Source organism: Ceratotherium simum, chromosome 15, assembly GCF_057802395.1.
Source record: "Ceratotherium simum simum isolate JZ-2026a chromosome 15, ASM5780239v1, whole genome shotgun sequence".
In the NCBI taxonomy this organism is placed as follows: Eukaryota; Metazoa; Chordata; class Mammalia; order Perissodactyla; family Rhinocerotidae; genus Ceratotherium; species Ceratotherium simum.
In genome coordinates, this window is record NC_141914.1 from 61,294,913 (window position 1) to 61,320,816 (window position 25,904).

General features: G+C 45.6%; 2 protein-coding genes across 4 annotated transcripts in view; one reads left to right on the forward strand and one right to left on the reverse strand.

Moving 5' to 3' along the window:
- Positions 1–10,151: 10,151 nt before the first annotated feature.
- On the reverse strand, positions 10,152–20,232 carry SHOX2 (SHOX homeobox 2). Of its 3 annotated transcripts, XM_087439452.1 has the most exons (6): positions 19,752–20,232; positions 19,133–19,195; positions 16,702–16,910; positions 14,256–14,313; positions 13,854–13,942; positions 10,152–12,331 (listed from the first exon to the last, which is right to left on the reverse strand). In XM_087439452.1, the coding sequence occupies exons 1-6, from the start codon at positions 20,086–20,088 to the stop codon at positions 12,038–12,040; spliced, it is 1,050 nt and encodes a 349-aa protein (XP_087295578.1). In that variant the 5' UTR covers positions 20,089–20,232; the 3' UTR covers positions 10,152–12,037. The 3 variants fall into 3 exon arrangements, with proteins under 3 accessions (XP_087295578.1, XP_004441734.1, XP_087295579.1); XM_004441677.3 differs by lacking the exon at positions 19,133–19,195 and having other exon boundaries at positions 10,152–12,295; XM_087439453.1 differs by lacking the exon at positions 19,133–19,195.
- Positions 20,233–24,393: 4,161 nt separating this feature from the next.
- The window catches only part of RSRC1 (arginine and serine rich coiled-coil 1), a 383,892-nt gene continuing 382,381 nt past the window's right edge, over positions 24,394–25,904 (forward strand). The window contains exon 1 of the mRNA XM_087440107.1: positions 24,394–24,457. The gene's annotated coding sequence lies outside the window, so the exon portion shown is untranslated. The remainder of the gene's footprint in view (positions 24,458–25,904) is intronic.

Consider the following 25,904-nt stretch of genomic DNA (forward strand, 5'->3'; position numbering starts at 1 on the left):
CAAAGAAAAGAGTTAAATATCTGGGAGATAATGTGAAATTTAGCTTGTAAAAGTTCACTCCAGAAAATAAGATGTGACTTAAAAGAAGGACACTGAATTTTTAACATAGATACCAGAACTTACAGATCCCAGTAAATCTTGTCCTTCAAAGTAGTCACCCTGAGAAACTAAACACTTAGTCCAGCAATACTGTCACTGTTCAAAATGTTTTTGGGAATTCATCTTTGAAATCGCCTTAAGCAAATCAGTGCCAGTAAACTTGAATGCCCTTTATGAGCCATATAAGAAAATATGTCATCACAAAACGGCCATGCTTAATTTTTCCCTACACTTCATTTGTAACAAAAATTTATACTCCCCAGCTTCTTCATCAGACTTAATGCCAAACAGCCTTTGGCTAGTTCCAACAATTAAAACCACCTTCAGAGAATGAAGACTTGTCTGCACTAAAATTATCTAAAAGAATATATCATAGATATATTTTTTCACAGGCTCATTCATTCCACCAACACTTAATGAAAATCTGCTACATGTCTGTCCCTACTATTTGTCTCTGGAGAGGTTACCAAGACTAAGTAAAGATCCTTGCCCTCAAGGCACTCCCATTCTGGTTGGAGGAGACAATCACATAAATAATTACACTACAGTGTAATGAAGCTATGGTAGATATATGCTCAAAATTCTACGATAGCACAAAGGAATGTGGGGAAGCGCGTTCCAGCAGAAACAGAAGTTTGGTGACAGTTCGATATTTGGGAACTGGTGGTAGCTCCAGTGAAAGCACAGAGTAGGTAGTGAAGCAGCCTCAGAAGACGAGACAGGAAAAAAACAGTACAAGGTCAGATTACACATCATACTGAAGAGTTTGAACTTAATTCTTCAGGCAGTTTGGGGCTCCTGAAAATTAAGCGAGGGGGCCGACTGTGTGGCATAGTGGTTAAGTTCGAGCGCTCTGCTTTGGCAGCCTGGGGTTTGCAGGTTCAGATCCCAGGCACAGACCTACATACTGCTCATCAAGCCATGCTGTGGCAGCATCTCACATACAAAATAGAGGAGGACTGGCACAGATGTTAGCTCAGCAACAATCTTCCTCACCAAAAAAAAAAGAGAAAAGAAAAGAAGCTAGAGAGTCACATGATCTGATCTGTGATTTTAGGAAGATAATGACAGGCCGTGATATGACTTGAGGAGGGAGAGACTAGAGTCTCAGAGTGCAGTGAGAGAGTTTTTGCATCCATCCCACTCTAATCAGGCTCCATCCAAATGGCCTTATCAAGGTCACCAATGACCTGCACAATGGTCAGTTCTCAATGGTCAGTTCTCAGTCCTCATTCCCTCTCCCTTGATGCACTTTTTTCTTTTGGCTTCCAGGACACTGTGCTCTCTTGGTTTTCTTCCCACTTCATTGGTAGTTCCTTCTCAGTCTCCTTTCACTGATTTCTACTCTTCTCCCCAACCTCTTAATGATGGAGCACTCCAAGGCACAGTCCTGATTCTCTTCTCTCTTGTCAGTTTTTGGTGATTACACTGGCCTCATGGCTTTAAGTACCTTCTATATAAACCTGGAAATAACCCAAATGTCCATCAGTGTGAGAATAGATACATACATTGGTATCTGCACTCTGTAGAATATTACACAGCCATGAATATTCTGAATTACAGAATAATTCACTGAATTACAGTGACTTCAACAATGCGGGTGAATCTCAGCAGATGAGAATGAAGAGTAAATACAGAAAGGTAAGGAGCCAGCCCTGATGGCCTAGTGGTTAAAAATCGATGCTCACTGCTTCAGCGGTACAGGTTTGCTTTCCGGTCATGGAACCACATCACCTGCCAGTTCCCATGTTGTGGCAGCAGCTCACATAGAAGAACTAGAATGACTTGCAACTAGGACGTATAACTATGCACTGGGGCTTTGGGGAGGGAAAAAAAAAAAGAGGAAGATTGGCAACAGATGTTAGCTCAGGGCAAATCTTAAAATATATATAAAGGTAAGGCCGTGCTGTTGGTAAGCACAAACACAAAGTGGTGGAAATTCAGAGGAGATGAATGGGAACAGAAAATGCTTAGATTTGGATATAGTTCAAGGGCATTAGTGAAGGATTTACATAAGCTATAAAAGAAAGCAAAAGCAGAAGGAAGAAAAGCTGTGAATAGATTAAAGAAGGTAAACATTTTTCCTAATATATATTATGTAATTATTAGTCCTAAGACATAATTTAGGAAAGAAAATTTGAGTACTGCTGAGTATTATTTGTCTTTTTAAGAAGGAAATCACGTCTCAGTCAGGGCATTTCCCGAATGCATACCCCAGGAGGAGGTGTCCCACATCAGGTACTGCCTGCCTCCCAGTGCAAAAGCACACTGCTCTCCTCCAAGCTCTACAGACATTTCCAACACGCCCCACCTCCCCTTGACCATCTTTATCCTCCTCCCTATGTCCCACTGACTATCAGTGCCAGGCCTACAGTAGATGCTCAAATGTTCGTTGAATACTTTGAACTTAATTTACTATAATTAGTCTTTTCTCCTTAAGATTTAAAAGAATGTTTAAGGAATGATTTAGTTTTATGTTTTAAGAAGTTGTGCGGCAAAGCAAACAGAAGCATCTCAAACCATACCTGGGGTTATTCTTTTCTAAAGTAGCTGCCGCAGCAGGGACTATCTGCATGTCACAGAGTTTGCTAAGAGTCTCTAAGTGTAGCCCATTTACTCATCTCCTTTTCTTTAGTGGCTCTGTACTTTCAACTTGCTCTGCTTCCCATCCCCATTCCATGTCAACCATACCCTTCCCTCCTTTTCAACCACCACTGCCTCCAACAATGTGAGACTCCAAGGAGAAATCAGAAAAGAATAGTCTGGTTTAAGCAGAAAGGGGAAAAGAGTCCAAGCACATAGTAGGTATTTAATAAATATCTGTTGAGTGAATGAATCAATGAGATATGTGCAGCTAGGCCTCTAGAATGAAGAGAGGAGGAGGACAAAAGGATGACTTGGATGAGGTGGGAAGTTGTTCAAGATAAAAACATGAGTGCTTCTCATAGAGTAGGTAGAAAAAAAACTTCTCCCCTAAGCAGTGAAGAGCTAATTTCCTCCCCTGTTCTGTAGCCTACATTTCAATCAGTCAAAGAGCATAACCAAGCTTCTTTATATATTCAGGCCACTGACCTACTGTCTATGTCATTCTGCACCCACTTAGGTGGGATGAGAAATATGTGGGTGTTGGAGAGGGCAACGGGTAGAGTAAGTGGAACAGGGCTAAACTCAACTTACTGCTCCATTAACCACAGAAGTTACCATGTTATCCAGCAATTCCTAACCCAGCTGATTCCATGGGCAGCCCTCTGGTGAGGAGAATGAGTGGCATGAAAGAGCATCAGCTCTGTGCCCAGATCCGCTGCTTTGTTTCTCATACAACTGCCAACATTCCAGAAAAGAATCTTCCCCCTGCCTGTCAGGACCCATCCATTCTAATTCTTCAGTCTGATCTTGGAAAACTACAAAAAGGATCAATTACCCTCTGAGTTAGTCAGAGCCTCATTTGTACACAATGAGGAATCACACACACAGGCACACAACTCCTCCAACAGCACAACTGGTGCTGACTATTAACCTAGATCAATAGTCTCAACAGAAAAGGTCAAAGGTCCGATGGGCTCTGGGAACCCCAGACCACATTACTCTCCACCTTGACCAACTTGACAGACAAGCTCAAATTGCTCAGGCTGTTCCCTTTCAGTGCATTAGCAAAGAACTTCAGAGCTTAAAACTAACAGTCCTTTGCTCTACATTAAATACTTTTTTAAAAGTAAATAATAATAAGCAGAAGATGACAAAGAAAAACTAAGGACAAGGATAATAAAACAAGACAAGGATTTTCACTGCTGACTTACTTTTCATAAAAGAATGTACATAATTTTGCAGCATTCCTCTATAGGCTTCATTTTATAATATCAAAAGAGATTTGTGGGGGACTCTATGGAATGGCATATGGAGATGTGCATGCCTAAGTAAGAGCGTACTCTATGGTATAGCAAAGCAATTCAGCCCTGAGTTTTGGGGCTTGTTCTTGCTACTGAACAGACTCAAAAGGCCCCCTGACATTTAAAAAATGACCAGATCTGTTATACATATAAACAGCTCAGAAACTTCCTGTATTAATTTTCTATTGTTACTATAACACATTTTCACAAACTTAATGGCAAAAACAACACAAATTGATGATCTTATGGTTCTATAGGTGAGAAGTCCAGGTTTCACTGGGCTAAAATCCTGGTGTTGGCAGAGCTGTATTCCTTCTGGAGGCTCTGGGGTAAATTCCTTTCCTTGCCTTTTCCAGCTCTCGAGGCCACCTGCATTCCTTGACTCCTCCATCTTCAAAGCCAGCAATGCTACATCTCTCTGATCATTCTTCCTTAGTCATGTCTCTCTCTGAGTCTCCTCTTTGGCCTCCCTCTTCTACTTTTAAGGATCCTTTTAATTACAGTGGGCCCACCCGAATAGTCCAGGATAATCTCCCCATTTTAAGGTCAGCTGATTAGCAACCTTAGCTCCACTGCACCCTAATTCTCCTTTGCCATATCATCTAATACATTTACAGGGTACAGGGATTAGGATGCGGGTATCTTTGAGGGGCCTTTATTCTGTCTATCACACTTTACTCCCAGGGCAAATTGGAGGACAAGCCTCCCTCTTTCCAAACCTTCCTTTGATGTCTAGTTCCACCTAATTTCACCAGACTAAAAAGTTTTAGAAGGAGGCCTAGACCTAAAACTCCCCCAGGGAGGGTCCTGGATCCTTTTAAATGAGCATTAGGCAAGACTAAGTTTTAATGGAAAATATATTAGCCTTAAAAGAAACACAACTGCTGACAAGTGAGAATTTCAGTAAATAAATATATTGCCCACAAGACAGGTAATTACATTTTAAACCACTAATGCCAGTAAATGTAATACAAAACACAACGTAGCAGGAGTACTGAAAATTTGGATAGGTTGATAGACTTTTGAAATCATTTTTAAGGGTAGTTTATTTTCTTCTTCCTTAGCACGGAAGCATAAAAAATGTATTCAATAAATAAGCAAACGGAAGGACAATCAATCTAATATCAAAGTGACTAGAGAGTTAATGCCAGGTCTCAATTTGTATGCTGACATTCCGGAATACAGAGGACTGCAGGGCAGGAATACAGAGGACTTAATGCATAGGGCATCTCTGCACTGAGAACACCCTCGAACTAGCAGGGAGAAGGATAGAACCCTCTCTACTCCATACAAACGGGAAGACCTAAAGTCATAGTCCCTCAAAAACTCTACGTAGAAAAGTTTTGCAAGATTTGAAGGAAGTTTTATTCCCAACTCCAGGCCACACAACACACACACATAATATTCATATTGAGGAGTGAAATAAATAGAGGTTATTTTCTCTATTCTCTATTCTCCACAATAATGTTAAAGGCAAATAATAAAAGTGAAGAAGAGTATATTTGTGGAAACCTATTGTATGCCAGGCACTTTACACATCTTATTTTATTTGATCCTCACAGTGACCTGCAAGGTGTGTGTTACAGGACATTAAGAGGACGTAGGCTCCAGGAAGCTAAGAAATTACCTGAAACTTCACATCTAATTAATAGGTGGTCGAGTTGAGATTTGAACTCAGGAACATCTGCCTCTAAAGATTAGTCATATGTGGCGACATCACGCCGACTCCCAAATTAAAATGTGTAAAAAGCACTGTGAGCTCTTAATAGATATTATACAAAATATGAGGCAAGTATTAGTAATATATCTAAGGGGCATTGGAAAGAAGTCCCTCTTCATTTAGTCTGTAATTAAGACTCAATTGTTCTTTATGGATCCTTACAATAGTAATTAAACATTCCTTCCCTTGTATTATATGTGTTTTCAAACTGCTGTTAAAGAGCATTGGTCGGCAGCCTTTGCGTCTTTTGGCACTGTACTGCTCATGCTCTGCAAACATGGACAGCCAAAGACAACGCAGATGGTCCTACGGAATACAAACCGCGGCAACATATGGTTCGCATTTAATCTAACAAAGTGTGCTTCTTAACCTCTGGGTGTCGCTCCACCATTCCTTCTTTAAGGCTACTCATTTCCAAGGAAGGTTCAGTTTCCAAAAACACCAACAGGCCTCACGTGTGTTGTACGGCCACTCCGATGCATATACTGTGTCTGAATGCCTTCGAGCAAGTGCATTTAGCAACACGCTTCCTAGCACTGTCATATGTATTTACGAACTGTCTCACCCTAGATGGTAAGCCCCTTGAGGACAAGGGCCATGCCTGATATCTCACCTTATTGGCTGTGCATGGCAGAGTAACAGTGTTCTCTCATGTCTATATCACTGTGCAATCTACAAACTGCTCTTCTAGATAAGCCCCCTAACTACATTGTGACATTTGCCAGATCTTCCAGACCAGCCCCACGGGGGCTAAGCCATTAGCTAGAATCATAAACTAGTAGGTAATGTTTTCCTCTCGCCCACAACAGAAAAGTATTCATTCCTTGTCTTGCACTACTTTGCTATTTTCTTCTTCTAAGGTTTTTATTACAAGGATTAAGGCCTATTGACCTTTTTATTAAAATAAATATCATATAGTCCTTATATATAACTGTGCAAGGCACTGTTCTTTGGACTTTACAAATATTAACTCATTTAACCCTCCTAAAACCCCCATGAAATAGATGCCATTTTTATCCCCATCATACAGATGAGGAAACTGAGGCACAGAGAGATTAACTCAATCCAAATCACAGGACTGGTAAATGGCAGCAGTAAGGTTTGAATCCAGGAAGTCTACTCCAGAGTCCATGTCTTCAACCCGTTCTGTACTATTCTGCCTGAATAAAAATCTGCAAAGATCGTTGCTCAGGATGTGTGAGCAGTTGTTCAACAAGGGGGAAAAAAAGCATGTTTACTCCTCCCTCTGTGATTTATTTGATTATAGTCAAAAACCTTTCCTCATGCCAGCAGAACTCCATGTAAGTACTATACTAAATTTTCCTGTACTGAAGGCATATGTGATGGTTACCTTGACTGACACATAAACTACCCAAAACAAAATACCCTAAGACTTGAGGATTTTTTGTTTTATGAATTAGAGACATGAAAGGATTGCCTAGGCATCAGAAGTGTTAGAAGCTCACATCTGTAAGTCCTTCCTGGAGATTTTCATATTTGTTATACAAGAATATTCCCTGTCTGAAATATTTCTGTGTTGACTCTATATCTGAGCTTCAAAATTATCTAACCCTTTTTAATTTTTAATTTTCAACTATTTTGTCTTCACACATAGAGAAGCACTTGCTTTTAATATCATGTTTAACATTTTTTATGTTTTTATTTCAGTCATCTTGAAAACATGCTAGTAAACATGCAAACATACTGTAAATGTTTAAAATTCGGGGTGTGTATATATATATCAACAAGAGCTATGAATTATGTATATCCAGAACCTATATAAATTAGATTTTGAAGAAGCATCACAGTACTCAGGCAGGTGATAATCAGAGATTCCATGTGAAATGCAAAAACTACCTTGAATAAATTATCCATAAGTTAACACTCTCATTAGAATGACATATTTATTATTTCTGGGTTTGTGACATTTCTTTAATGTACTTTGACTAACTGTTCTAACGGCACATTAAAAAACTATTTCGGGCCTTTTATCCTGGGTTGGAATTAGCAGACTTTATTTACATTTGAACTAAAATAATTTAAAATAATATAACATTAAAAACAATCACCCACTTCCCAATGTAGAATACAATTTTCTTCTGCCCAGAAACATTTAATTAAAGCAGGATATAACTTTAGTAATTATTTTTGCACAGAATGACTCTAAAATTAATAGTCAATTGTAAGACTGTTTAAAAATTGGGAGACTGACAATCAAAACAATCTTAAATGCTTTGTTTATGTGATGAAAAGGAGTGATCCTTTAATTCCCTCACACACATTAAACTGATCTCGCAGACTTTCTGTACTGGTGTTTAACATAGTCAAGTGCTTGAGGTTACATAAAATAAACAATCTTGAGATCTTATTGCAAATGTTTGCAATTTATGATGTAAACTGATTTGTGAAAAAAATAACAGGATCTCATGTCACTGAAGCCAAAAAGGCATTTTTCAGAAATCAAAATAGTTGCAAAATTTGAGCATTGCATTATACGAAAGCATTACCATCTGAGGATCTAAAAAGTTATAAATCTTGGGAAAAACTCAAAAGAGATATTTATCAGTTCGGTTTCAGCAAAGGCCTTCAATCTTACTGGGCCTCTTGTGTTATAGGGTCCTTAACACTAATGATGTCTTGAATCATCTCTTTTAAGGCAGTGTTCCCCAATCAGGGATTTTGCAGCTGGAGAAGACTATGCACACCCTGAAAGATTTGAGGGGAGCGAAATTTTTATTAATTATTTATTACGATTATTGAGTTTCGACCCAAACCACTACATGTGGGGCCTTACTTGAATCTAAAGTGAAGACTCCCTCGGACCCCTTCTCAGGGGGGCTCTGGGAACGCGGGGTTTGGAACCTCTTGTTCACACAGCCGAGCCTGCCCGAGAGCTGGGGCCGTGGCGCTGCGGGAAAGCCGGGCCTGCGTGCGCGGGTGCGGGAGTCGGGCCCCGACGGCCCGGCCTCGCCGCGTCTCGGGAGAGTGGGCGCCCCGGCGCGGGGCCCCCAGGCCGCGCCCGGCCCACGTCCCGCCGACGGCGCCACGAGACTCCGGCCTGCCTCGCCCGGCCGGCCTGCCTCCGAGGGCCCCGCCGCCTTCCGCGCGCCCGCCGGGGCCGCCCGCTCCTGCGCCGGGAACCTTCCAGGCCGACCTGGGGCCCGGCGCCTCGCCTCCTTTGAGCTCGGGCTTCTCCGAGCGCGGCGGCGCGCCCGTGGCTGGCCCCGGACCCAAGTTCTCCCGTGACCTCTGACCTCCCTCGAGCCGCCAGGGGGCTGGATGAGGGTTGGGGCTTGGAGCCTGCCTGTGGGGACCCCCGGGCCCGGCGCCGACAGGAGGCCACCCGGCCGCTTCAGAGCGCCCCCCGCCCCCAGGCCGCTGTGTCTCTGGAACTCGGGCCGCTCGTCAGCTGGGGCCCAGCAAGGCCCGAGCGCTGCACGCGGCCACGGCCGCTCAGTGGGCTGTGCGCTGCGAGAGAAACGCAGACACAGCACGCGCGTCCACGCCGAGGCGCCGCGCCGGGTAGCAGCTCAGCCCGCGGGAGGGCCGGGCGGGGGGGCCCGAGCACGGCCGGAGGACGCCGGGCTGTGGCCGAGGGGTCGTCTCCTCTCCGCGCCTCCGGCCCCAAGGGGGCCCCGGGGGACACTCAGGACACTCGCAGTCTTCGAGGAGGGCGCCCCCATCCCCGGAGCCGACGCGGGAGGGGAAGGTCCTGTCCCGGGCCCGGCCGGGGCTTCGTCTCCACGGTCTCCACCCACCCCCAAACAGGCAGCGCCCGGGGGCTTGACCAGTGGGGTTTCTTCCGGGAGAAGAGGGCCAGAGGAGGAGGGAGGGAGGGGTTCCTCGGGATACTAAGAACCACTAGGAACTGGCTCTTCCTAAACATGGTCCTGGCTTCTACCTTTTCCTAAATTTAACCAACGCATTAGCTGCTTCCCAAAGCGCTAAACTGGAGCGGGAAGTTGGGGATCCGCCCTCCCCAGTGGCTCTTGCCCTACTCCCAAACCATCGTGGCCTGTCCGACTCCGGGGAGGGTCGGGGACCTGGGACCGAGTGTCTATTATCCACAGTTAACCCAGGCAGACTTCGCACCGCGTGATCCCGCTTTCCTGCCTCCCTAAAATGTCCCCCAAACAAACTTAAGGGTGACAGTGCAGCAAAATGAAGAACCAGAGTCCGTCCTGTGGGGGAGGTATTCTATTCTATGTTATTTCACGTATGACCCGTTCCTTTATTGATTTGGTGTAAAACCAATCCGGTTTCTATGCAGGGTGGATAAAATGGGGAGTGTGGGGGAGTTTCGCTCTGCGCTAACGAGAGCCACAGAGCCACCATTCTCACAGCCCTTTGATTGCGGCACGTAGGAGCAGAGGCAAGCGCTTTTCCAAGTGAGTATATTGGAAAGACACATTCATCAAAAACGAAGAAGGAAAGACTATCCCGGATAGTTTAATAGTAACAGGAACAAAGATGACGCGCACCCCATCGAATGAAACAATACTATTTTCATTCAGTTGATCGCAGTGTCTTCAATTAATAACTTGGCACTTCTTTAAAAGGTTTAACAGAGGTGAAACCGAAACATTTTGTACCGACAACACGTCATGAAATAGCATCTTTTGTTTAAAATAACTTAATACACTAGAAAAAATATGGCAAATATAAATAATTTTGTTTTCATGGAGAACAAATAGTTACAAAGCTCAACCGCATACCAAAGTTCAGTTAAAAGAGCTTTTCCTCTTTCTTGTAAATTAGAAGGGGGAAAAAAAAAACTAAGGAGGCTTTCTAGAGAATTGGGATACAGATTGCTTAGTCCAGGGTACCCCAGTTTAAATAGCTACATGAATTGAAACAAAAAATTACTTGAATATACACCTTCGTGAGATAAAATGCAAATGTTGAAAGTCAGCCATCAGTTCACACATTATAGCCAAAATAAACTTTGTTCGTGTGTATCAACATATTTTACACAAACCTAGTGCCTGTATGTAGCTGGGTGTTGTTTAAGGTGTGACAGGATAGAGAGGGGGAAATAAAGCAGTCCTCAAATAGGACTTCAGGAAATCAGCAAGAGGGAAGTCAAGAAAGGGGCGGGGGAGGGGACTAACACTGAGCGCCTACTGTATGTCAGGCCCCGTGTGAGGCGCTGTACCTTCATTTCATTGGGTCTTCTTGTTTTTTTTCCTTTCCCCATATTTTCTTGGGATAATCAGAGTGTAAATTTTTTCCCTTCCGACTTTTTTGTCACCCAGGATCAACGACGGGGCAAAAATATATATAGATATATATCAATTTCCAGACGCTTTGGGTGTTGTTTTTCTTACTGGAGATGAAAATGGAGTAAGTGCATGTGAGCAAAGCCGGGAGGGGGAGACGCCATCAATGGAACACAAGTAACATGCACACCGGAATTGACTGTGGCAGTCTGCACAGTTCTGCCATGACAATTGCTCAGCGAAATCGCTGTCTGTAGTGTCAGCTTTCTGCATTTATATTTGTTCTCTCCTCGTTTTTATACTGCCTTCCCTCTTCTTGGTCTTCCACACGTGGTGGCTTTTAACTCAAAGCATCTGATTCAACGTAAAAGGAGGCCCGCCTCTCATCAAATTTCTTGTATTAAAGTGAACTTCGCAGAAAAAGGTCAGTTTCAAAACCCGTGAACTTCCCAGCTGCGCACTTTTGTTTCATCTTAAGTCTTTAAATAAGTATTCTTCTTTCCGTTTTGTCTTCTCAGCCCATTAAAAAAAAAACATACACTACAGTTGGTAACTCTCCCCCATTCTCTCGAGATTCATCCTGGTTATTTTTCCGTATTGTTAAATGTATAAAATACTTTCTAAAAGTTTCTTCCATGGTTCTCTCTCCGATTTCAGCTTCTGTCAAATAGCAATAAGTTCCCTTGCTCTTTTTCTCTCTGGTTTGTCTTTTCTACTCTTTTTTTGTACTCATTTTTTATTAACATGATGTTTCTTTCTATGCCGGAGTCCACCGGTGCATCTTTGCCGTCAGCCACACTGCGCTGTCCCAGCACTCCCTCATCCAGTCTCTCTCCAGACTTCCCCAGCCCGCCCCTACAAAGGCGAATTCTAGGCCCTTAGGTAGGTGAATAGTCAGGAGCCACGGAGCTGGCGTGCCACGTGGGATCCCGGGTCCCGCGCGGAGTCCAGCCCTCCGAGCCCGGGATGCGGAAGGGGGCAAGGGGCGATCAGCGGGCGGAAGGAGGCTCGGCGCCGGAGGTCCGGAGAGGGTAACGGAGGAGCAGCGGGGCGCGGAGGGCGTGCAGGCTGCGCGCCACGCTGGAGGCGCGACGTTGGCGCTGGCGTTGGCGTCACAGACCCAGGGCAGCCGCGTGCTTTTTGGCTTTCAGTCTGAGATCTGCGATGCTGGAGTTCTTGCTGGTGGTCTTGGCGGCGGCGGCAGCAGCTACCACAGACGCGGCCGAGGCCGAGTCCGCGGCCAGCGTGGCGAGCGGCAGTCCGAAGGGCGGCGCCGGGAACATCATGTAGGGCGCGTGCGCGGCCAGGTGCGGGTGCAGGTGGTGGTGCGCGTGCGCCACGGCGCTGTCCAGCTGCAGCTGCGCCTGAACCTGAAAGGACAAGGGCGTCACGTTGCAATGACTATCCTAGGGTGACAACAGAATAGAAACAGAACATTAACGGCGTCCAGCTTGGCTCGGGGGAAGGCTGGGGCGGGGGCTGGGAAAGGGACATTTGGCTGACCTTCTCAGTCTGTTACTGAATCTGGGTCGCCACAGGGATACTCCAGGGCCCCTGAGTCTCTGCAACTCAATCAGCGCGGCTTATCTGCATGGGCCCCGGGGACTCCCGTCTGCAGGGATTCAGCAGCCCCCTCGGGAGCGGGGCCCATCAGAGAGCGACATTGCTACCGTGCTAAAATATCGCCCTCCTCAACATAACAATGGTATATTGGAAAGACAGGGCGAGGGCCCTTACCCTCCTCTCTTGATGCTGTCACACATCTCTTACTCCACTACTAAAGCACTGAAGTACCAAAAGCAAACTACAAAACTTTTTTATGTCACTTAGGGAAGTTATTCCATCTTCATCACAACTGGCACAATTGTTAGTACTTCTAACCTTTACTGCTGTAGGAATTACCTGGGCATCTTGTTAAAATGTAGATTCTGATTCAGAAGGTCTAGGTTGGGGCCTTAGATTCTGCATTTCTAACAATCTCCCAGATGCTGCAGACCTGCAGATCACCTTCTGAGTAGTGAGGGTCTCCTTTTAAGATCCCTCTCTCTCTTTCTCCAGTCATTCTCTCATCAGGATACCAGAGTCCTGTGGTGCCAAAACATCCCTAACACTAACCCTCGATACAGGGGCCGACTCAGGTGTCTCTGCAGTCCAGGACGCTGGCAACTGAGAGCTAATTCAGGGCTTCACGGTCCTACCAAGCAGGGGTCCTGGCTGAGGATGGGGAAGGGCAAGCATTGGCTGGGAAAGGATTCGCCCTTAGGCTTGGAGAGCGGGGAGTTCAGAGCACTGGGATTTCCCAGGATTAAATCATTGCTGCAGGCTGTCCTTTTAAAATGTAGTCTTAAAGGTTTCTTTATGGCTAAGAAAGGGATTGCAGAGGCAGGGTGTCCCTGGGAAGGCCAAGGCTTCCCTCTCTACTAGAGATGAAGCTTTGTTTGCAGAGACAGCTTTAAAAAATCAAGTCCGAGTTGGGAGTACATTCATTCATTCATTCATTCATTCATTTATTTATTTTATGTCAGAGACCTTTAATGTGACTAAGATGTAGAAAATACCTAGAAAAATATTTAGAGAGTTGCTTTAGAAACTCTTTAGGACTAACTTCTGTATTGGATCTGACAAAATTTTAATCAAAAGGCCTTTCCTTCCTCTCCCCAACCACAATCTTGAGTGCGTTTTTAAAGGACCGGTTGCTGCCCTCAGGCCTCCTCGGGTTTCCCAAGAGGTCAGAAAGGATGAGGCATGCAGGGCTCTGACACTGTATAGGTTGTTAAAGGGGAGTAGATCCACTATATCATCTCAAAATTGTTTCTTCAACTGCATGGACAACAACATTGGGGTTCAGAGACAGGGAATATTCAACTTTCAAGCAAACATCCAAGTCTTTATAGGATTAAAAACAGGTTGAAACTGGGCTGTACTTGCCTGCTGAAATGGCATCCTTAAAGCACCTACGTTGACATAGGGTGCCACTCTACATGCTTCAAATTGGCTAGCAGCTCCTATGAGGACACCTATAAAAAATGGGGGAAGAAAACACAATAACGTTAGGTTGATATTTCCAGCATTGTTTTGCAGGGTTCCAAATGGTACCAAGATAGAACTAATTCCTTTGGAATTGGACTGTTATCTTCCTAAGCTGCTGTATAATTAAAATAAACATAATTTACTCCCAAACTTTAAGACTCTCATTAGCTGCCTTCAGAGCAGATTTTTAAATAAAGACCATGGTTATCTTTGAGAAGTTTTTTTCTGTCTTTGTAATAACAATATTCCCCAATTCTCTTTTTACTTATAATATCAAATGTTCTTTTCTGAGAAGCATACCTTTATGAAGTTGATTTTCTTGTTTTCTACATTTAGCTCTTCGATTTTGAAACCAAACCTACAAATCGGAGGGGAAAAATAAAACCTAGATGATATGACTCAAAATTTTTTAAAAAATTACAATGAAAAAAGAGTAGTATTTTAGGCAAGGATTGGGAGATATAGCAAGCAATCTTTGAAGTATATAGAACAGTCTCAATTTCCAGAGTTAAAAATGTAAACAAATGACAAAAATAGATTTCACAGACTTTTGCAAGATAAATTGTTTCTTGATAAATTACTGTTAGTCCTGGTTTCTTCTTTCCACATTAGAGTCCCCAAGGCCTAAAACTCTCCCTGATACCTGATACCAAAGTGATAATGGGTTTAGATGTTTGCCCAGTAAGACCTGAGAAGAATGTGCTCATTAATAGCTTGTAATATTAATTAGCTTCATCTTCAAGAAAAAACCCAACACCAAAGCAAATAGTGACTTTGTTTTTTTTCTGGGGGGAGGGGTATAAGAAGGGAGGAAGAGGTAATTAGTGTCATAAAAGCCTCACTACAAAGAAGTTTAGAATTTCCCTGTTCCTCTGTGCAGCAGAGTGTAACACAGTAGCAGAATAATTGTGCTATTATCATGATAATCTAATTTCCTTCTATAGAAAAAGCCACTGTTTGCAGTGAGGGTAGTAGAGAAGCATCCAGAAAATACCTCAAAATTTAAATAAAGTAGGAAAAAATAAAGACCAGCAATAAAGTTCACTTCTTATGAGAAAAAGGGAACAACATGCTGTGAAAGAGAGGTGGGGTATGAATCAAGTAACTCTTGGATTCTATCTTCTCCCAGATAGTACTTTCTTAAATAAACTTGCTAACTTTTAGAGGCAGTATGACAGATTTTTAAAAATTCAAATAAAGCTTGTTTTTATACTCCAATAATACAGCATTATGTTCCAATAATACAGCATATTGACTGATTCACAAATTAATGTTAAAAAAAACCATGAAAGTAAAATATTGCTTCAGAGCTTTTTCTTGTTTTTGAAAGCAAGTGTCACAATCAATGTCAATCCTCAATAATTCTGCTGCCATTTAGTGTAATAGAAGGGTAGATTTCATGCCAGCGTGGCATCCTTTGTGTAACTCACATGGCCTGAGGCTTCTTGCCTCTTTTTTCCCCTAGAAAAGTTGGAACTGAGATACTAATGCTCACAACTGTAATAATTATCATCATATCTTTAAGGGGTTGTGAGCCTCTAGAGATCTCAGTACACAGAGCAAAGCAGGAGAGGCTTGAAAAGGAAGGCTCCGCTGTTGACACTGTGATGACCAAGGCAGCCTATTATTACTTTTCCCCTTCACCGTGTCTGCTCTGTTTTTGTCCTGATCCTATTACAAGATGTGGGGAAGCCCCATAAGAATTACACAGTGTGCTGCAGATGGTGGTCTCTGCGCCCAGAGACCCGGGGAGTATCTGTTACAGTGATACTTTCTAACAGCTGCAGATGTTCGGGCCTAAAACTGCTCCATGTGTTCAAACAAATAATGACCATCATTTTCTCCTATTTTATTATTTGAGCGGAAATACAATTTGAAACATTTAAATTTGTTCTCCATAAAACTAGAAGGATATGTATGCTTGTTTGTATATAATTTTTCACCTTAAATGCCCGCAAAGCCTACTTTAGCCATTACATTCACCCCTACAACCAGTAAAGAAAATCTGCTCCAATTATAACTTCATTGACACTTGTGGGGGGGGGGCGGGTCAGACTTTGGCAATGCCAATATTACATGTGGGTTGTTTTAAAATAAAGTTTCTGTAGGTTCAGGTTCGCTGATTTGGTTAAGTGAGGGAACAAAGAGTGACCAAAATGCATTTATTTCCCTGCTGTTTCACACAGTTTGAGAACGGCACACTGTAAATTTCTGCACTTAACAGTTGCTAATTTTCTTTATAGTCTGTACATCTATAAACCTAATTGGCATATCCGCTCGGCCAACCTAGACCCCAGAGGAGACCCTCAAGGAAACCCAACTCGGTGAACAAAATAGTCGGTGTAACTTTTAGGGCATCCAGAGGATAAAACGTTTTCTGTGGGATTTTTTTTTTTTAAGGCTTATAAAAGTAGGCCCATTAGGATTAAACCACATTAAAGGCATCATGAGGCGAGGGGGTGTGGTTTATAGAAACTCTGGGAGCAAGCCCAGCACAGCTTTCTTCTTCTGGGAACATATGTTGGGATGGGGAAAGAAAGCGGGGGGCGGGGGCTATAAGACTAAGATTTACTTTGGAAAATAAGACCTCTAGTAAAGACAGAGGTCTTTACTTCCCTTCTCACCTCACTCCAGACACTCGAAACCGCACACCTTCGGTATGTGTCCCCCAAGTCGCCTCTCCAACCCCAGGCGCACCCCTCCTCTGCTCCCTGGGCCCAGCCTCGACCCCCTCACGGCCTGGTACCTGCACTCGGGCCTCGGAGAGCCCTAGCCGTTGGCTCAGTTCTTCGCGCATGAAGGCGTCCGGGTAGTGGGTCTCGTCAAATAGCCTCTCCAGCTCGTTGAGTTGTTCCAGGGTGAAATTGGTCCGACTTCGCCTCTGCTTGATTTTGGTCTGGCCTTCGTCCTCCATCCCTTTCGCATCCTCTTTTCGATCCTTCAGCTCTGGGGACACTGGAGGGGGCACCACGAACAGGGCCACACGTCCGTCCACGCGCACACAGCAACACACACACACACATACACACGGACAAAAACAACACAGCAAATCCCATTACCAGATTTGTCTCAGGAAGGATGGAGGATCCTGCCCCTTCCCTGAGTTCCTGCCCAGTCCCTCACCCTGCCCTGAGGAAGAGGATCCTGGAAATGCGCAAAAATCAACTCTGGGTGGCAGCCCGCGGGCAAGGTGGGCATTCACCCATCCATTCCCTCCGCAACTGTGGCCTCGCTCACCCCCTCACTATCCTCCCCTCATCCCCTGCCCTCCACTGCGAACTCCAAATCCATTCTACTGCCCCGCCCTCATACTCCCCTAGCCCACGCACGAACAGAAATCAAAAGCGCTGCTCCGGGCAGGTCACGGGACGTGGTCGGGGCAGAAGGGCGAGGCGAGGCCACGCACTGTCCTCTCACACTGGCTGTTCCCAGAGTGCCGGGCCGTTCTCAGCCCAGCTCTGGCCGCCGATGGCTCTCTATTTCTCTCAAACTTGTGTCTAATTTGGGAACAATTGGGCCGAAGGGGCGCAGCGGGAGAACAAGACCCGGCTGCTGCGCCGCGCTGGGAGCCGCATCCTCCCGCGCTCGGTGCCGACCCAGGGCTCGAGCCACATCCCGTGCATGGCCCACGGGCAACCAGGCAGTCCCCGTTCTCCCTGCCGGACCCGGGTAGCCTGAGCACAGGCGCCCACGCCATGTTGGCGGCCTGGAGGGCTTGCCGCCCATGCCGGCCAGAAGGAGAGCGACGGAAAACCAGCCTCCGTTGGTCCGCGAAGCAGACCACTGTCTCTGTTCCCTCCTTCTGTCTCCCCGTTGGAAAGGCAGACTTGACCCTAAACACTTAAACCCACAGAGATCAACAGGTTCAAGCAGAACATTCGCGATCCTCGGTTTCTATTGGTTGCTCAAAGTCTTTTCATGCATCCAGCAGCTCGGATGTTTAATAAAATATGCATTTTTCTGCTCTGGGTGTGCACACATCCATTGCTACTTTCCTGTGCTTCCTTTTCCTCCCTTTAAAAACAGGAGCTCTGCGAGCGTGAGTGTGAGCATACCGAGACACTCGAGGGATCTGGATATATATATTTAGCCCAAGGGGCAGTGATGGAGAGCCTGTATCAACATAAACTGCCCTCAGGAAGCTTCATCCTCTGCTCCCGAGTTGGAGACTTGGGTTTTTAAGGTGTCAAAGCTGAGTTTGGATAGTCGAGGCTGTTGGCAGTTCTTCCCAGCCCAGGATCCCGATCACCATGGGTGTTAAAAATCGATTCCGGAAGAGCTGGCCCACAGAGAAATTAATACTTGCCCTGAGCTTGGAAATCAACAGTCCCAGGACTGTGTGTGCCCGAGGTTCAGACCCTAACCTCACGGTCGGCTCGCCGCTGTACCTAGGGCCTGAAGCTGGGGACTCACGCTCGAGAGGCTGCACTGGGCCGCCTGACAGTTATGCCATCACTTTCCAAATGTAAGAGGACGTGGTGCCGGGTATGGGGGAAGAAGAGCCTCTAGATCTCAGCCCAGCCTGGCATTCTAGCTACGGTGATCTTAAGTGTTGCCCGCATTTCTAGTCTCGGAGTTCGTTTTGCGGACATTTGCACTTCCTCCGGGAAGGAAGTGGATAACATTATAGCAAACATTTGGAGCCAAGTTAATAGGAAAATATTTCCATTGATAGCGTAATTAAATTTAAATATGAAAACACACCCTTCAGATTCTGCCAAAGGGGTGAGAAGGCTTTGCCTATTTCCTGTCATCCACAGCAGATGCCTCTCAAACTTTTGGGGCTTCAAAGAGAAAGAGGTCCACATTTCCAGTTGATTAATAGACTTAATCTAATCTCTATTTCGACCCAAATTTCCCTTATTGGCCTAAACAGGAACAGATCGTGTTATAAACAACTTAATTGCTTGCTTAAATATGTGATTCCACGAATGTCACATGTTTTCTTAATTGGAAAAACATGGCAGCACACCAGTTACTGCAGGCACCAAGTGCCAAATTAATTTTATTGTTAACTCCTTTGAATTGGTACAGGACGCTCCACTATTTAGATAAAACCATTTCCTAACACTTTGCTGGCACCAAAGGATTCCCCCCCCCCCAAAACGAGAGTACTGGATGATGCGAAGCAGTAACGGAATTGTGTAAATATCGAAAAACAAACCAAAAAAAGGAGCCTAACACGTCTCCCGAGAGAAACAGCGTAGCCTGGACCTTGATCTGCCTTGGCCTTGTTCTACCTTCATAGCTCAAAGAGAATGGGAAGTTGGGGACCCCAAGATCCAGGGTCTTCGCGGAGTTCGAGTGGTTCTTGGGGGTGGCCCGAAACCCGGGGGCGACCTGAGGGTGAAATCCCAATCAATCTCTCTCTCCTCTCCCAGGCCTAGGAAAGGGGCTCCTGCAAACTGGGCGCGAGACGCTAACCGTAATCACCTCGCCTGGCCCGGCTGCTCCCAGCACGCCCGCCCGTCGCCGGGCCCCGCGAACTTCCCCATCAGCCCGCGGGCCGTCTGGGCTGCCGGCTCACCCTCCGGCGGGTGAAAATGCGTTTCGGCGGAATGGGAATAGCGGGAGCATCTGAGAAGGACGCGCGCAAATCCCACACACCCGGACCCCACCCACGACCGTGCACACCACCGGACTCCCACCCCTCCATCATCACTCTCGCTTCCAAAGCTGGGATCCAAGGGCCCTCTCCGCCTTCCGCCCCCCTCCCCGCTGGGCCTCCGGGTCCTCTCCCGCCAGAGGAGTCAGAAAGGCGGGAAGGGGAGCCGCGGCCGGGGTTCAGGCCGTTACCCTCGGTGAGCCGCGGGCTGCCCGGCTCCCTGCTTCTCTCGGCGGCGCCCATGTCCAGCTCCCGGACGGGAGAGCGCCCTCCTCCAGTTCCTCCGCCTGCTCCTCCTCCTCCTGCACCTCCTCCGCCTCCTCCGCCTCCGCCTCCGCCGCCGCCTCCGCCGGCCGCCCGGACTGCCGGGCTGCTGCGGTCGTCGCGGCCCGGCTCTGCGCAGCCGCTCGGTTCCTTGGCCCCGCGCAGAGGCCCGCTCTCCAGCACCTCCCGGTACGTGATCGCCTCCTTCTTCTCCTTCACTTTCTGGTCAAAAGACTTGGAGACGAACGCCGTAAGTTCTTCCATCGCCGCCGATGTCCGTCAGCCCCGCGCTCAACCTCTCCCAGCCGAGCCCCGCTCTTTTTTTCCTTCTTCTCTTTTTACTGCTCCAGCCCCCCCAATAATAACACATCAATGGGGCAGGGGTGGGGAGGAGAGGGAGGAGGAGGAAGAAGAAGAAGAAAGAGAAGAGAAGAAAGAAGAAAGAGGAGAAGTAGCAGGAGAGAAAGAAGTAAGAGGAGAAGGAGGAGAAGGAGGAGGAGGAGGAGGAGGAGGACGAGGAGGAGGAGGAAGAAGAGGGAAGGGGCGGGGGCCGCCGGAGGGAAATGGGAACTGATGCTTCCCTGCCGGAGCGCGCTTGTTCAATGTTAAGGTCTTTGACAATTCTTCGTGCGGAGAGTTCAGATCTGATAGCAACGCTGCGCTTGAAGTCTCACTATTTATACTTCGAAAAGGCGGCCCCTTGTTCTGACTAAATTACCTCCCCTTCGCAACTCGGAGGGAGCCCCTTCCCGGGAAGCACCCGCGCCGCTACCTGGGGGTGGGGGAGTGGGGGCTGGGGTGGGGGGGGGAGAGAGAGATAAGGAAAGAGAAAGAGAGAGATTGAGATTGACTAAGGCTGGAGTCCAGGCGGGCTGGCTCTGGAGTGGGAGGGCAGCGAAGGGGGCCGGGAGGGGGCGGGAAGAGGAGGCAGGTCCCAGGCTGTCGGGTTTTCAGATAGCCCCGGCCGCCTGCGCTCTTGGCCATTAATCCGGGATTGACAAGAATCCCTAATTAATTTAATTAGGCGTGGATTTTGCGTTGGTGTCACGACTTAGTTAAACACTGGGGATCTGGACCTACTCTGCCGGGGTGTGGCCAAGAGGAAACTGACAAGTGCGCGGCTTCTGGAGTCAGTGGGTTATCGCGACTCGGCAACGACTCCACATCCTCGCCCCGCGTTAGGGTGCGGCGCAACTGCTCGGCCCCGCATTGCTGCCGGGCATCCCCGCCCTGCGCCAGGAGCCCTGCACCCCAGTTCCGTATCCTGACCTCCCATCCCAATCCTACATCCCCGCTGCCCCCGCACCCCCTTCACCACGCAGCCTGGCATCCTGGCTTCACAAGCATGTCCAGTGTCAGGGTCCTCTACAGCTTCTCAGGCCGGCGCAGCTCCTTTTAGGGGCTTCCCGGCCCGCAGCCAGAGCTGAGCCTGGGTCTTCACCAAGCTCCCCACCCCGGGGAGTTTGTGATTCACCCCACTCCTCGCGTCCTGGAGCCCAAGCTGACTCCTCTACGGATACATCGCGCTCGAAGGGGCCGGTCGATTTAACACATTTCCCGAGCAGCTGTTCTCTGCCAGATTTCATTTTATAGTGTTTCCTTAGCGCCTGGTCTAGGACAGTCGGACTTCGTTCCCTCTCTGAGGTCTCAGGATCCTCACCCTTTCTCCCTTACAACCCCCTGCACCGGGACCACTCCCCCAGTGAACTGCAGGAGCTCTTCTGTAGCATCCTGGGAAACATTCTAGCTGAGTTTCTAATTTTGAAAAGCAAGTGATTATTCCTCTTTAAGTTTGAAAAAAAATTGACGTTAAGTTCGTGCCCCTTCTAATTTTATTTACTGTGGACTATTCAAAAAGAGATGTTAGCCGGGAGAAAGGTTTCTCCCTCTTTCTCTCTTAAAGCTACGATTTAAAATTCTATCCCTGGACTATTTTCATTGAAACAGTTTGTTAAACGGAAGAACATCTATATTCCTGAGTCATTTGTCTGTATTGTGCTTTCTGTGAGAAGTGTAGCCACTGAGATATATCTCACATCAGAATATTTACATACAGAGAGTTATATTTACTTGAGTGTGTAAACAAATATACCTCTTTATTTGAGTGTGTAAACAAATATACCCAAAGTGTGGCTTTGGGGACATTTTCACGTAATCTGAATATTAATGTAGGCTTTCTGACGTTAAAGGTAACTTGTTCGTTTTCTTGGGTCTAATACTCTTAGTAAAAATAAAGCAATTACAGGGCTTTGATACATATATCTTCCACCTATTGGTTAAGGCATCAACACAAAGTTACCAGATAATTTGAGAAGTTCCATCAAAGCAACATGAAGCATTTGTAAAAAGAGAACATAATTATAACAATATATTGGTATTTATAGACTATATGCAAATAGAGGCTATATATAACTTTACATCATGCTATCCTACTTAGATGAAAATGTTCACATTTGGTAAACTTAAGAAAGATGGAAATCATACTTTTAAAAAATGTTACTGTGCCATTTTTCTCTTGAATTCTGAAGTTATCCTTTGTTCTTCTTAAAACATTTCATTTATTGCTACTTTTAGGAGAAATAATTAAGATCTTTAAGTTTCCAGTGGCAATAGCTATTAGGTATTAATGAATTATATGAGTGCTTGCTTTTATTATACTACAAAAGAGACTCAAATACACTTTCCAAAGTTATATGAATTTAGAAACATGATTTTACATTTAGTCTTGGCTTACTATTTGTAACCACTTTAATTCTGGTATTATCAGAAAGGAATAACCATAAAACTTTAATCCTTTATGAAAATCTGTTAAAGTTATTTGGCAGAATGACTAGTGATGAGGTCAGCTCAATGGATGTGGTGATCAAAGAGCTCTCAAAATGAGGTGTTAAATATGTCTTCACAAACAGCTCCAAAATAACCACTATTAGAAGTCTGGTAAGGGGTTGGGAGACTCACTATCTACTTTTTTGCCCTTTCAAGCACATGACTTTTAAGTCTGAACTCAAATTCCATCTACTGAGCTTGAGGGAAAGATGACTACTTTAAAGGTAATCAGGGAAGGCTCGGACACAATCGTTGTGCAATTCATGTCAAATAGTTTTTCCCATAGATTTTCCTGGCATATTGGCTCTTTGTATATTCAGGAATAGTGCTGTCACTATTAGATGGAGCTATAAGAGTATCTGCAGTGTCTGACGACGGATTCCCACTGGCCTAAGGGAGGTTTAGTTAAAAACAAAACATAACAACAAAAAAGCCCCAAAACCAAAGTTTTAAAATCATATACTAATAAAAGCTCATGAAGTTATAATGATGTTGTTTCATTAAATAGCAAATATTTTCCAGACACAGGACATTTCAAAATGCAGTTTTGGTAAAAAAAACACTGAGAGTCAAACTCAGTTGACAGCCTGCAGACAGATATACAGGTTCTAATAAAATTTGGGACCCCAAGGGTCCCCCACAGCTCTTGAATTATTTAAAATAAACATGTAGTGTTGTAGTTAAGTTTTAAAATGGTCCCTCAAAACTGGTTAGTTAAGGTACAGTCATTTATGAGAAATATATTTTTGAAGGTGATTTTTCACCATCTGAAATGTCAGCAGAAAACTGTAGCTTGGGTATCTAGCAGTTGTGAAGGAGTTGGTTCTCCAGGTCGACCCAAACCAAGGCCAACAGTTTATTTACCTCCTCATCATTGGTTACTTACAGTAAATAAGGCAAAAATGATGTTCATGCAAGGACAGATAAATAATGTAGTATGAGTTACAGAAAATGCTGAATCGCTTTAATTTCTATCAGTTTAAATAACATCAAAAAACCTATACATTTAATTTCTCTTTCAGAAGAAACCTCTCCCTGCCTCGGGCAGCCTTCTCTCATTCCTCTACCAACCAGTCACTTTAACGTGAGACTAATTTGCATCCAACCTGTGAGAGCCTTCACCTTCAGGGCAGAAGCAACACCGACTTTTAATGCATTTTTGTAAATAAATCATTACAATTTAATCACACACGACTCTACACAGACACAATCCTATGATTTATTATTGTTGGGACAGTTCTCTCCTCCTCCAGCATGAGATAACCAATTTTGCTACATGTGGGTGTCTTAAAGATAACTTCCTACGATGAAGGTTTACTGATTACCTGTGACGATAACGACGATTAGTAAAGCAATAACACTCTTCAGTTCCCACCTTTATTGCTTTTTGGTAACAAGAAAATCAAATAAACAAGCACGCAAAACCAACACCAAACAAAAAATTGGCGGCGTGACAATCCACTCCCTCGGTACTCCTAACGCCTGGCAGCCTCCATCGATGCACTCGAAAGGTCGGCTGGAGCTGCCTGGCGCTGGAACCAGGAAGGCGGTGAGCTTAAACCGAAGCAAATTCGGAGGACGCCGGCAGCGCCTAGATTTGAAGAAACGTTTCCACGTCTGCGGCGCTTGCTAGTCAACAGGAGGTGTGAGCCCGAAGGCCGGGCCTCAGGTGATGCCGGACCCCGGGGCCTGGGAGTCGGCGCCCGCGCCTGCGGGGCTCCGCGGCCCTGCTCTGCCGTGAGGCGCGCGGGGCCTGGCGCAGTCGCGTGCGCCGCCTCCCTGCGGGTCTCTGACCGCGAGGTGGAAGGTGGGGCCCTTAGGGTGGTGGTCAGCTGTAGGGTGGTGGGCGGTCGCAGGCCTAAGGCCAGGCATTGTGTTTGGAGGTGGTGAAGGAGAGTTAGCCAGCTCTTCCTCCACCTTCCTTCACCTCCCCGGTCGGTGATCGCTGCTTTTGGGTGTCTGGGCTCGTCTTGCAATACGTGGCCGGTGCTCGGTCACTAGCTCTAGGTAGGGTGGAGCGAGAAGGAGGCTGCAAGCTGGTCCGCTCTACCCCACGCACTGCGCTGTCCCTACTTTAGATCCACCTCCTCTTCCAACTCCCCCGACCCTTCCGACCCTTCCGGGTCCACGCTCCCTGAGAGGAGAGTTGGTGCAGGGTGAAACAGACTTTCCTCCGTCAACATATAAATGTACTCGCCTTGAACACCGTTTCCTTGACTTCAGGACTTTTGGCCTTATGGTCATAGACCAAGAGCATATGGCTACCCTTAAACTTTGGCAAGAGGTTATAATGCACTCTTATGCATGTTTCCTGCTCTTGATTTCAGGTCAGCCTTAACATAATTTCTCTCTCAGAGATTATGTATCTTTAAATGCACACTAGAAGCCTGAAAAAAATATATATATAAAATATATATTTTTTGCATTTTCCGAATTAGCAGTAACCTATTTGTGTTTCAGCTAATTAAAAACTAGGTGGTTAAAGAAATTCAGATATCTTGTGTTGTCAAAGTATTCAAGTTGTCATCTTGGAACTTAGAAGTAGGAGCTCTAAGTGAAGGAGATACGCAGAGTTCTCAGGTTTACGGGACTGGACCGGATATGAGAGGTGCAACCTTGTGGGGAAACTGGCTGTCCTTTGAGAGCCCCTCCAGCCTTAGAGTCTATCAATATTCACTTTCTTTGCAGACAAAGGAGATTTCCTCCTAAGTGGTAGCACTGTATTACTGTATGTTCTTCTATAAGAGGGCTAAAAATGTTTGAAACGGAAAAAGATAAAGACAGCTGGCACCTGTTAATTCACCTTACCAACTGAGACCGATCTCAGCGGAGAGTTGTTAGGAGTTGGAAAACCTCTGTAATAAGATTGTTATAGTAGATGTACAGATATGTTTTCTGCTTTTGTTTTCAAACCACTGGGGAAAAATTCCTATGACTGATAGAGAGAGAGATGCCACCCTGCAAATTTTTAGTTGTGATGGGAGGAATGTTTTGACAATTCTCTTATCTCCTTTGAGTTTTGCTTTGTTGTGCTCCTGAAGCTAGAATTTTCCCTGAGTTCTTTTACTGCGTTTGTATGGTTCTCTACTTGTTTGTGGATTTCTTCTTATGCTAACTGGTGTTAACCCCATTTTTACTTTTCTCCTCTTCTTTGAGGTGGATTTTCCATTGAAATGACTATTTTTCTGTTGTTTTTTTTTTGGTTATGTATCCAAGATCAAAAAGATTGTAGTTTTGGGCCGGCCCCGTGGCTT